General features: G+C 47.2%; 1 protein-coding gene across 3 annotated transcripts in view; it reads left to right on the top strand.

The window, feature by feature from the left end:
- Nucleotides 1–12,568, top strand: part of HABP2 (hyaluronan binding protein 2) — a 36,006-nt gene that overhangs the window by 12,032 nt on the left and 11,406 nt on the right. For all 3 annotated transcript variants that reach the window (XM_068961773.1, XM_068961774.1, XM_068961775.1), the window contains exons 2-5: nucleotides 2,765–2,801; nucleotides 9,080–9,190; nucleotides 10,652–10,759; nucleotides 12,172–12,288. In XM_068961773.1, the coding sequence (XP_068817874.1) occupies nucleotides 2,765–2,801; nucleotides 9,080–9,190; nucleotides 10,652–10,759; nucleotides 12,172–12,288 (373 nt within the window). The remainder of the gene's footprint in view (nucleotides 1–2,764; nucleotides 2,802–9,079; nucleotides 9,191–10,651; nucleotides 10,760–12,171; nucleotides 12,289–12,568) is intronic.

Consider the following 12,568-nt stretch of genomic DNA (forward strand, 5'->3'; position numbering starts at 1 on the left):
GGGTGACATTTGTTCCAGGGTCCCCTTATTCCTCTTCTCTGGCACCTACCTGGCACCCAAGCCTGGAGGTATCAACGTCAGACACTCCCCAGGGCCAGAAACACCCTGAGCCCTCAACCTGTCATTCCTCTGCTGACCTGCCCTCACCTCTCCAAAACAGGCACACTCCAGGCAGCAAATGACCTCTGTCTCTGCATCCTTTCTCCTCCCCAACTTTTTATTTTATAGTTTGTCAGACCTCTAGAAAGTGGAAAGAATAATACAGTAAATATTGGTCACCCAGACAGATGCAACACTGATCACTTGTCATAGTCACTTTCTGCCCTGATTTTATGTACATACATTTGTTTAGGCTGGTTGGTTGGTTAGTTGGTTGGTTTGCTGAATCCTTGACAACTAAATTGCAGCCATCCCACTCCCTGCTTCAGGACCTTCTTAGAACAAAGACATTTTCCTATAAAACCACACTTCCATTATCACACTCAAGAAATTCAACATTGACACAATAATACTGTCTACCCTAAATCCATATTCAAATTTCCCGATAGTTCCAATGATATCCTTCAGGGCTTTTTAAAAAAGAAATTTAGGATCTAATCAAGGATCCTTCACTGCATTTAGTTGTCAGGTCTCTCTAGTCTCATTTAATAAGGAACAATCTTCCCATCTTTTTCATCTTTTATGACATGGACAGGCTGGCAGAGTTGAGGCTAGCTGTTTTGCAGAAATCCCATGGTTTGTGTCTGTCATGTTCTTCATGAGATTCAGGATAAGCATCTTTGTCTAGACTCTTGTGCCCTTCATACACCATGTCAGAATGCATTCTTTCTTCTTATCATTTTACCCCAAAATGACTAAAGGGGCTACAGTGAAACAGAAAACTAAAGCTTCTGCTGGAGATGGAGGAAGCAAATATACAAAACTGCCTAGACTGGGTACCAGGAAAATGCATCATACTGACAAGCAGCTTCCTGGCCACTGAGAACCAGAGGGAAGCCTGTCAGAAGACGGAACTCCTGTTTTCTAAGTCAGAGGTCAGCAAACCTTGCCTGTAAAGTTCCAGACAGGGAATATTTGGGACTATACTGTCTCTGTCACAACTGTCTTATCATTATAGCATGGAAAGAGTTAAAGTCAGTATATAAGCAGGTGGGAGGGGCCATTTCCAATAAAACTTTATTGGCAGAAACAGTCTGGCTTCAGCCTCAGGGCTTTTTTTTTTTTTTTTTAATTTTAGCTGATCTCTGATTTAACTGAAAGAAAACATTCCACCTATTAAATAAATAAAACTTTCTCTTTTTTTCTGGTGTACTGCGTTTTAAAAACAATGGGGACAACCGAGGATGAGATGGTTGGATGGCATCACTGACTCAACAGACATGAGTTTGAGCAAGCTCTGGAAGCTGGTGATGGACAGGGAAGCCTAGCATGTTGCAGTCCATGGAGTTGCAAGGAGACATGACTGAGCAACTGAACTGACTGACTGCATTTTAAAAGCAAAGCAAACACTATTCTTAGCATTATCAATTTTTTCAGCAAAACTATGTTGAGGCATGCCATATGCCAAACACTGCCGGGTAATGGCTAAATACATCAGTGGGGAAACCGAAAGAGCCTTGATTTTCTAGAGAATCAGAGTTTGGTGTGAGCAACAGATAACATGCAAATAAACGCATATAAAATTATAAGCTTTAATGGGGCCCATGGAGGAAATGAATGGGTGCAGAGACAAAGCTATTGGGGTGTGCCGTACTGATGGGGGAGGAGGGAAAGATGCAGAGAAGATGGCATTAAAGCTGACGTGGCGGCAAGGGAGGAATGGTGGGGCAAGCTATCTGGGTGGAAGGAGCAAGCACAAAAGCCCCAAGGAGGGAAGAGCTCGGCTGGTGCCATTTTGAAGCCAGGTCTGGTTGGAGCATCAGGAGAGAAACAACATTTGGAGAAAAGGGTCTGGGATGAGGTTCATAGGTCATGGCAGGTGTTTCTATTTTGTTCCAAGAACAGTGAGAAGCAACCGGAGAGTTTAAGCGTCTGTCCATCTCCAACCTTAAAGAGCTGTTGTGTGAGTTGCTCAGCTGTGTCCAACTCTTTACAACCCCGTGGACTGTAGCCCACCAGGCTCCTCTGTCCTTGGGATTTCCCAGGCAGGAATACTGGAATGGGTTGCCATTCCCTTCACCAGGGGATCTTTCCAACCCAGGGACTGACTCTAGGCCTGCTGCATTGCAGGCAGATTCTTTACCCTCTGAGCCTCCAGAGAAGTCCAAGGCAATCACCTAGACATGGGCGTGAATGTGGATCCTCTCACAGCTGTGTGACCTCTGAAACTCAATTTCCTCATCTGTGAACAGGCTAATAAAAGCCTCTTTGTAGGGTTGTTGTAAGAGTTAAATGCAGCAATGTATAGTCAGGCAGAGGAGACACACAATACCTGGTGATCGGTGTAACTAAGAAGATGGTCAGTACCTAGGCAGCCAGGTTTCCCCTTGAGAACAGGTAAGCGAAAGCACTCTGCATCCATCCTGGGGAGAAGAGTGATGTTTCGGATGCTCAACAAGCATAGGAAGAGTGGGGAACATGGTCAAATAGGCCCTACCACTCTCTCCAATCCACACCCCCACCCCCCGGCCATCGGAAAGTACCTAGTGCTGCTATGCCCTGGCTATGACCCCCAAACAGCCCCTTTCGGCTCACAGGAGCTCAGGAAAGAGCTCAACCAGCTCAGAGAACTCAACCTTGCTCTCTGTGTCATTTTCTCTTTCAGTTCTCCCTGCTGTCTTTTCTCACAGACCCGGACCCAGGTGAGTGTGCAGACTGCCCTGGGGCTGCCCACCCCACAGGCTGGTTCTGGGATGGAGAAGAGGGGTCTGAGTGTGGGTGTGCCCCCAGGGTTCCAATGTTTCAGAAGTGGCTTGGACCCCTTTGAGGATTCCCCCAAAGAAATATACTCCTGGGTGTAGATAGCCACACAGTGTGCTTCACACAATTTTTAGTTGACCGATGTTCAGTCCCAGGACTCCAAGAGAAAACCTGCAGACGTAGTTAAACCCCTTCATTTCACAGAGAAGGAAACAGGCTCAGAGAGGGGAAGCAACCTGCCCCAGGTCACACAGCCTACTAATGGCTGAGATGAGACACTTTGCCTTGGCAAAGGGAGGATGTCTTGAGCAATGGCTCCAGGCAGGCCAGCCCTGTGTTACCTTACTCTCTCCACTCCGTCAGTGGGAGGCCGGCATCTCTCTGTGGAGACGGTGGTGTCACGTAGGCAGGCTCCAGGCTGGCCCATCCCTGCTGATGGCCTCCCACCAGCAGCCCCACTGGGATGCTTCTCCACCAGCTTTGTTTCCTCAGTGTGCTTTCACACAAGCTCTTCTCTCACAGACACACCTGCCACCTCTCACCTTCTCCCCATCCTGTCTCCTCTGTCTGGTACCCTGGGCTGAGCAAAGCTGCTCCTTCCTGACATCTGGTCTCCTCTGGGTCTCTGTCTCCAGGTCTGAGTCTCTTTTTGCTGCTCTGAGACCCAAGGGAGTTAACTCCACTCACTACTTCACTGTGGGGGAGAACGCATTCCCCACTGGTAGTGCCCATGTTGGTCACCCGCAGAGGACACGAGCCAGGCACAAGACTACAGTCATGTCTCGGCTTTGGATCAAGGGTCTCTTCAGAGCAAAGATGGCACAGGGTCAAATTCAGCTTGACAGTCAATATTCTCTGGCAGCAAAGCCCCACATGGGCAGACAGACTTGTGTCGGCTCAAGGCAAGCGACCTTATCCCACCCCAGGTGCTTAGGGAATGTTTGTGAAATTGGTAAGAAATATACATGAGTGTGGCATGCGGGGTGGGGTTTGAAAGGATTGGGGTCTTTGTTCAAAACACAAGAGAGTGTTGAATTCAACAACATGTAATTCCTTGGAAGGATCATATTTCAGGGAGGGCTCTCTTGGATGGCCAGACCAGCAGTGTCCACACGTGGAATCCAGGAAAGGTCCAAAGTCCAGAGATGGGACGAGCTGCCCCCACCCTAGCCTTCTGCACAAAACTGCTCAGGCACCACTGAATGGGCTGCTGTAGTCTGGGTGCCCAAGAGACAGAGCTGCAGAACTGTGTGGTCACACAGAGGAAGAAACAGGACATTTAAGACTCAAGGGACCTCACTCTCCATGTATTTGAAAAGCAGCCCCACCCTTAGTCCATGAGGTAGCCTTTGTGGGAATTAAGAGGGGTATTTACCTCAACACACTTTACTGCCACCTGCCAGAAAGTTGCAAAAGACATCTACAATGACTCTAAGTTTATGATGCCCTGGATTGTGCAGTGAACGGCGTAAAGAACATGGACCACATGCAGTGGTTCTGCTGAACAGACGTCACAGAAAAGGGACTGGATACGTTCTATTCATCCACGAAGCTCTCAGTTTTAATTAAACAGATTGGAAACTATAGTGTCAGATTTGATCTGCGAATAGTAGATCATCAGAGTTCTCAAAAAAAATCTCAATGGGCTTCGGGGCTCTTGGAAAATAGTGCGTTCTCCGTCCCTGGTGGTATTCAAGCACAGGCTGAAAAACCACTTAATGGACATGAATTTGAGCAAACTCCAGGAGACAGGAGAGGACAGGAAAGCCTGGCGTGCTGCAGTCCACGGGGTCTCAAAGAGTCAGCCACGACTTAGCGACTAAACAACAAAAACAGGGAGTGGAAAGAGTGGAATTTAACATGCCGAGTTTCTGGGCTTTATAAGAACTCTCCCAATGGCTTCTGAGAGTTCAGTGAGTAGAAGAAGGGACCTTGGAGCAGGCCACCCACAGGTTCCCGAGTCCCTCTCAAGGTGTTCGGTCAGCCTGTGGCTGTGGAATGGGGTGAGATGTCGTGACTGGGTCTGTCTGCAAAGAACAGGTTAGGTTCTAAAGACTCCTCTGTTTGTGTCTGATTTAATTTCATCTGAGGGTTATACTTTGATGGAATTTTGTCAGATTCCCCGCTGTCTTTAGACAATGGTGGGGCCAGAGATACACTGTGCTCATGTCCACGGGCAAGCTGCTGCTGTGGTTGATCCTGCTGGAGTCAGTGCGTGGTGAGGGCCTGGCTGGCACAGACAGGGCCAGGACACAGTCCCCAACGGGTGGCAGAGGAGGTGGCCATCAAACAACACAGACTCTGCCCATCTCCCCAAAGCAGGTGACACGACAGCCCACAAGCCTATGGAAATGCCTCTTCAAAGGCGGCTAGACTGGGCCCAGCAACACAGGCTGAGCACATCCATCAGCTGTCCTGCCGCCTGCCAGCAAGGGTCTCTGCTGGGCTTGCCCTGTCAGCCGGATTGGAAGCGTCAAATGCAGGCCGACAGGGCTGGGGTTTGGGGGCGGCCCTCGGAGGAACGGTTTGTGCCACAGTGATGGATGGTGCCAACAGGGACGGCGTTCCAGGGATTTCTACTCCGTTCCACACATCTGGCGAGCTCTTTAACCCAAACAGCTGCAGAGCCCCACCCCAGGAACTCTGGAGTTTTTCTGTAGGGACCACGATAATCCCAGTCCAGGGACCTGGAGCATGTGCCAAAGGAGATTCCCAACGCATGTTACTTCCTAGAAGCTAAAACCCATGGACTTGCAGGAAACACAAACCCACAAGAGGCTCCTGGGCTCATAAAAAGCAAACTAGACTTGGAGTCAGGTAGACCGGGGTTCTAATCTCATCTCCTTCTGCCCTAACTTTTCCTTTTCTGTAAAATAGAAATAAGAAGACCTATGCCATAGGGTTTTGTTTTGTTTTGTTAAGGTTAAACAGATTGTGTGAAATCACATTTATTTAGTATAGTCAGCAATACATAGAAAATAGTGAGTGTATATTAACCTCTTATTTGGATTATTGGAGTTAAGATACTCTTAACATTCTTCCTGATAAATTCCAAAAGCAGACTCTGATAATTAGACAAATCCACAAGTTTCTTTTTATACCTGATGTGAAATGCTTCTGACAGCTGCCCCATTCTTCCTCCAAAGCTTTCTCCTTTTCTGTAGACTAGAGAAAGTTTCTGATAATCTGAATTTGAACCTGGAGTGATTTTTCAAAATCTACCAATGGAACCAAATTTCATGCCGGGCTGCATGCCATCCCTCTCTCCCCAGGTGAGCCCTTGGACAAATTTCTATACTCCTGTCAAGCTCATCGGGCACTGTCTTCACCAAATATCTATGACCCAAATCGCACAGTTTCTCTCCTGAATTCTGTTTACTCTAAACCAGACAGACACCATCTTTGCTGGCAGAGCCGTGTGCCCACTGTGTGTTGGTTGATCAGAAGGAAGGGAGGCTTGGCCACCAAGGGAAAGCTTGATCTATCAAATACACATGTCAGGGGCTAATAGGGCTCTGTGTTGGGCACTGTGTTGTGAAAAAGAGGAACGGACATGGCTCTTACTCTTAAGAAGCCGACTATGTAGTTGGAGGAAACAAATCAGATAGACCACGTTAAATACGAAATACAAGAGCTATGCCCTCTGAGATTGAGCCATGCAACCTAAAATTCTGCAACCCGCTGAGCCATTGAGGAGTTCTAGTATCTAAAAGTTGTATCCTACCAGCAATTGAATATTAATCAAGCTATGTGGGTCTGTTTGTTATTACCACATGATATAGTCGGCCCTTGAACAATCTGAGGGTCAGGGATGCTGACCCCAGTGTAGTAAAAAAATCTACTTTGTATGCCCCCCGCCCCCAGCTTAACCTCCCTGGTGGCTCAGCAGTAAAGAATCTTCCTGCAATACTGGAGACGTGGGCTTGATCCCTGGGTCATAAAGACGCCCTGGAGAAGGAAATGGCAACCCACTCCAGTATTCTTGCTTGGGAAATCCCATGGACAGAGGAGCCTGGCTGCTGCAGTCCCTGGGGTCACAAAGAATCGGATACGAGTGAGTACACACACACACACACACACACACACACACGCACACACTGCCTTGCTTAGCAAGACTATAATTCAACATCTACTTGTTTCATTCCTTCCTTAGCTTCACTGAGGGGTGAGCAGGCCTTGTAAATAGAGCTGGATTCAAGTCAAAACCCTCCAACAGACATTTCATCCATCCCTCGTCATCTGGAAAAATCACACCATTCCATCTATCTATAAAAACCTCCCCTCATTTCCAAATATCCGCAATGGTCTAACCAAGATCAGCCAGTCTGCCCCTCAACTTGTGGGAGTGATGGGAGAAATTACAGGAGCAATTCGGAGGCGCTTATCTATAAACACCTGCTGGAAAAACAAAAATCAATTCTCCGAAGAAAAAAGAAAGAAAGAAAGAAATGGGGCCATCGTCTCATTAACAAACCCATTGTCTCTGCAAAATGTCAGTTTGAAATCTTTCATGTCAAATTCAGAAAAACATTTTTTTCCCTTCACTCTCTCCCTCTCTTTCTCTACTTTATCAAGCTAGCTGGAAAGAAACTTGATTTGCTCCAGGAAGACAATGGCCTTATCTTCAACCTAGATTCTCATGCCTGGGAAGGTGGCCTCCATTGGGAGCATTTTCATAGTGGGGAAAAGCGGCTCGAGCGAAATAATAAGGAAGCAAAGGGAGTCTGGACTTGACACTGTGATAAATGAGGTGAAACTTGGGCAAGGAACCAGAGTTGGCGTATTCAAAAAGGAAATAAAAAGATAGTCCCATTTTAATGGGAAATATAAAACAGCCATTGTGCAAAAGTCGAGTTTTCAAAGGCCAGAGAGATAAAGACTATCAGGGAATGACTGAGAGACCAGTAAGATAATGTGACTGATAATCAGGCTTGGGTAAAGCGGCATCCTCCGAGCCATCAGCTGGCTCTGTGGGAGTGCCTTTTCAAGTCAGCTATCCGCATTTGCCCCTACGTCATTATCATATGCATCTCCGGAGGGCTTTCTTGCAGCTTCAGCTTGCCGACTTGCCACACTCCTGCCAGCTGGCGAGAGCAAAGTCAACCCTACTTCTCTTAAATCCCAAACTTCTCTCTGTCAGCAGCAGAGCTACCAACATCTTCCAAAGCCCCAGACAACAAAGAACTTGGGCCCAGCCTTACACACACCTGCTTTCCCCAATGGACTGGTCTAGTGTGAGATTTACCACCACGGCCAAGCCCGTACACTGTGCTTTCTCTCAGTGGGCAAGATCTGTGAACCTTCTCAAGGTTGTTCTTGCGTGATTCCTAATTAACAGGCTGGATGTGCAGTGGGAATGACTGGACTCCTTTGACAAGGGTAAGTGTGAATTCTGAGGCAGTGTGGGAGGCCTGCTGAAGACGTTGAGAGTGTGCACTTTAGAGGTAATGTGGAGATAAGCTGCCTTAGTTCATAAGCTACCATAAGCGTGTGACCTTGGACAAGTTACTGACCTCTTTTAGACTTGGATTTCTAAGTTTAAAGCAGAGATAATAATACACTTCCTAGATTTTCAGGAGGATGAAACGGGATGGTTCATGTAAAATGCTTAGTGCAGAGCCTTGTACATAGTAAAGACTCAGTAAATATTAATGGTTATGATGACTATAGAAATAACTTGGGAGCAGTTTGATGCTGTGACCGAAAGGGAGGTGGCAAATTTCTTTGACTTGATTGAGCTGAAGTGACTGGTAAAGTCCCACCGAGGAATTTCATTTATAGAACCACCCAACAAGGCACCCCAGTGCCCCTGGATCTGACCCCGGGCAGATCTTGTATAGCAACTTGGAGGATTCCTGGACCCCAAACATCTTCCTGTTACAGGTGAGGAAACTGAGGCACCGAGAACACAGTTAGCTTGTGTCCCAGGTCATGGTTAACGAAGAACCAGAACTTGACATCTGCCCATTTCCAGTCACGTGCTCTTGACCCCACCAAATGCCAGTACTGGATCACTGGGTCATAACAACCCCCTCAAATGAAAATTCACAATGCTTGACCCCTTCTATACACCCTATCAGTGTCAGGAGCTGAAAAGACACAGGAAGCCTCTTTTAGGATCTAGAAATCTTTGGAAAAATGGAGTTTTCAGTGAAATAAAACGGTGGCTTCTTTAAGTCTAACAATTAGGGTTTCTTCTGTCCTGTTCCCATGTCTGTAGATTGGATTCCTGACCAGTATGAGTACAGCCAAGAGTATTATAACCAGGAAGAGAATGCCAGCAGTACCCCTGCCTATTCTGACAACCCTGACTGGTACTACGAAGAGGATGGTGGGTACCAAAGCTGTTTGGGGGCCCTCCCGAAAGGAGAGCAGCCCACCTAGCGGAGAGTTTACATATGACCACATGCAAGGGCTCGCCCCCTCCTCTCTGAATGGCATCATAAAATAGGTTTTGAAAAAAGTTATTTAGCGTGGCTTTTTTTTTTTTTTTTTCAGTTAGAATCATATACTGTGAAAACTGGGGAGGTTGTTAGAGACCATCTCTTCCACTCTCAAATGACAGGGGAAGCAAGTGAGGCCAAGAGAGGAGCTGATTTGGCCAAGATTACACAGCAAGTTCATGGATCGTCATTCAGGTCTCCTGACCCTGTGGGTTACAGTCATGTTCAAAGTCATTCCCAGAGTTTTCATGACATGCGGGTCCTAATTATGCAGAAGAATTTCATTTAGCATCAGGCGTCAGACTGCAGCTAATGCGCAGCTGGCACTGGGACTGCCCTTTCAGCTCCGCTGTTTTCCTTTCTCTTTTCACTCTTTGGAAGCTTTGCACAGTTGTTGGGTTGTATGTGTGTGCATGTGTGTATTCACACATGTGCTTCGGCCACCTTTGTTTTTGTTTCTGTGGCTTCTTAACCCACGCAAAGGGAGAGAAAGGAAAATGAGAAGCTGGGCCTGAACACAGGCACGTGACTAAACCAGGAGAAGGAATGGAAAGCACTTAGCAGCCGGAATAAAAGCTGTATAACTGCGAAGTGGCCTGGAAGGCAGGGCCAAGATCCGGGGCATCAGGGGAACATCAGAAGGGACCATCAAAACAAGAGCCAGGCCCAGGGATCCTAGTTCCTGAACCAAAGAACAATGTGTGTGAACAGAAGGATAAAGAATTCCCCAAGGGAAGATCCATTCAGACAACCATGAAAAGCCAGAGGCACAGATGAAATATGACAAAATCTAACTGAACAAGTAGTTGAAGAAAGATGAAGGCCACTGGGTCATTTCCTCCTCGCCGTCAATTCTTCTGTCCCCCTCTTGCCTTTGGTCTTCTTTCCTGATGTTCAGAAGGCTGGTGTTTCATTAGGGGTGGGTTTTCGTTCCCCACTCCTGACCTCCACCCCTGGGCACTGGGAGTAGGGGAGGTCTTCAGGCTTGTGAAATGCCTTCAGCATCAGAGACAGACCCCGTGGCACTCCCAGCGAGACTGGGAGGAGAGAGACAGTGATGACGGGAAAGGGGAGTTACTCCAGGAGAAAGGCCCCATCCAAAGCCAGGCCGAGGGAGCCAGGCATGGTTCCTTCTCGCCTCTCCTCTTCCTAACCCGAAACCCTCCCTCTGCCCTTGTGATGGCAGTGTTCCTGGCTCCTTAAGGGCAAAGCGTGTTTCCCCCTTTCCCTGATCACTGGCTCTGTAGTTCCTCTCTTATTTGGGGGCAGGAGGCAGAAATCCCATGAGCAAAGGGGGGCATCTCGCCTGCTTTTCACTGCAAACCTTGACTTCTGCCCGTGTGCTTTAGACCCATGCCTGTCCAACCCCTGTACACATGGTGGGGACTGCCTCATCAGTGGGGCCACCTTCACGTGCCACTGTCGGGACCCTTTCTCTGGAAACAGATGTCAGAATGGTGAGTGTACCTTCACCAGATCCACTCTTTCCTCCAAGTTGAATATCAGGTACTTTTTCCTGCAATTCTAAGGGGGTAATGAAGGCTCTTAGAAATCCCATGGGATGGCTGAAAACCACACATATTACATTATGCATAAAGGATTCCTCAGCCTGGTCGAGGCAACATCTCCCTGAGTCCTCATCGCCACGTGTTAGATTGGACTAACACGTCCATTCCACAGATGAGAACCCTGAGGAGATAAGAACTGGATCCTGACCAGGGCTTATTAGTACTGTTGTTTAGAGTGTTCAGACCAACTTCAACAGCAAAGTGTTCTCAAATAGGGGAGCAGGAAGGTGCTCAGGGCACACAAGGCCCAATCCTGTTAGAGAAAGGGGGACCAGAGTGCACAGGGGACTTGCACACGGCCACACATCTAGTTGGGAGAAGAGCAGGAATTAGAGATCCGGGGCCTGATTCCAGCTGGAGGCTCTCTCTTCCTGCCATCCTCACTCATGAAGACTCTGATAAAAGCTGTGTCTGCCTTTAGTGACCTCTTGTGGGCATAGCATGAGGTGATAAAGTATTGGGAATGGAATTCTTATGGGCCAGTTATACCCTTCGAGAGAACCTGGATTCTGTCCTATCTAGTGACCATATAACTGAGGGGGGCGGGGAGAGACAGTGAGGGTTTTGAGGTTGACTTCTTTTCTCTGTGCCCTTTTCAATTATTCCTACCATTTTAAAAAAATTCATTTATTTATTTGGTTGTGCTGGGTCTTAGTTGGGGCATGTGAGATCTTTCGTTGCGGCATTCAAACTCTTAGTTGTAGCATGTCTGATCTAGTTCCCCAGCCAGGAATTGAACCCAGGGCCCCTGTACTGGAAGCATGGAATCTTAGCCCCTAGGCCACCAGGGAAGTCCATCCTATCATTTTCAACCCTACAAAGTCTAAATAAATGCTTCAGGATGGTTTGGGATATCAGGCACAAGCACAGCATCTGAGTTTATCCCTCCACTTCTTGGAAGAGTGACCAAATTGTAAATGGAACATAAAATCAGCTATAAGGTGGAGAAACTCAAATTGCAGATCCATTTGGAATTTTTGAAGTTTTAACATTATCAAAGTGCTTATAAAGATAGAATAATAAAGGCTATGAGCACTAGGAACTCATAAGGAACTGGGAAGCAATCATCAATGACCCAAACATAAGGGAAATTTTCTGGGAGGTGGCGGGGTGTGAGGGATGAGGTGGGGTAGCGTGGTGTTTCAGAACCATGGACAAGGGCACATGCTCTACCAGTCACCATCACTACCACCCCCAGGACCACCTCCTAAATATTGTACTGTGCAGGTACCTCTCAATGTAAAATGTGCCCCAAATAACATCCTGTACTTTGGCGAAACTTCTCTATTGATCTCCCACAGTGCAAAACAAGTGCAAAAACAACCCATGTGGCCGGGGAGACTGTCTCATTACTCAGAGTCCTCCTTACCACCGCTGTGCCTGCAAACACCCTTACAGGGGTTCAGACTGCTCCAGAGGTAAGTACTGGAAGCCTCTTCTATACTAAGCTCTCTCTCCCCTGACTTATGCCTGGGATGTCAGTATCCTACTGTGTGAAGTCCAGATACCAACCCAAAGTTTTGGTGGCATTCAAGATTTTTAACTTTGATTAAATCTTTTAACTAAGATTTAATCTTTTAACTAAGATTTTTTAATATTCATTATCCCTGGAGAGTCCAGTGGGAATTGACCAGTCTGTGTGCTTTCCCATAAAAAAAAATCATCTTGAAACTCACTTCTAGGAAGTAAGCCCCAGTC

The sequence above is a fragment of the Capricornis sumatraensis genome, chromosome 23 (genome assembly GCF_032405125.1).
Source record: "Capricornis sumatraensis isolate serow.1 chromosome 23, serow.2, whole genome shotgun sequence".
Lineage (NCBI taxonomy): Eukaryota > Metazoa > Chordata > Mammalia > Artiodactyla > Bovidae > Capricornis > Capricornis sumatraensis.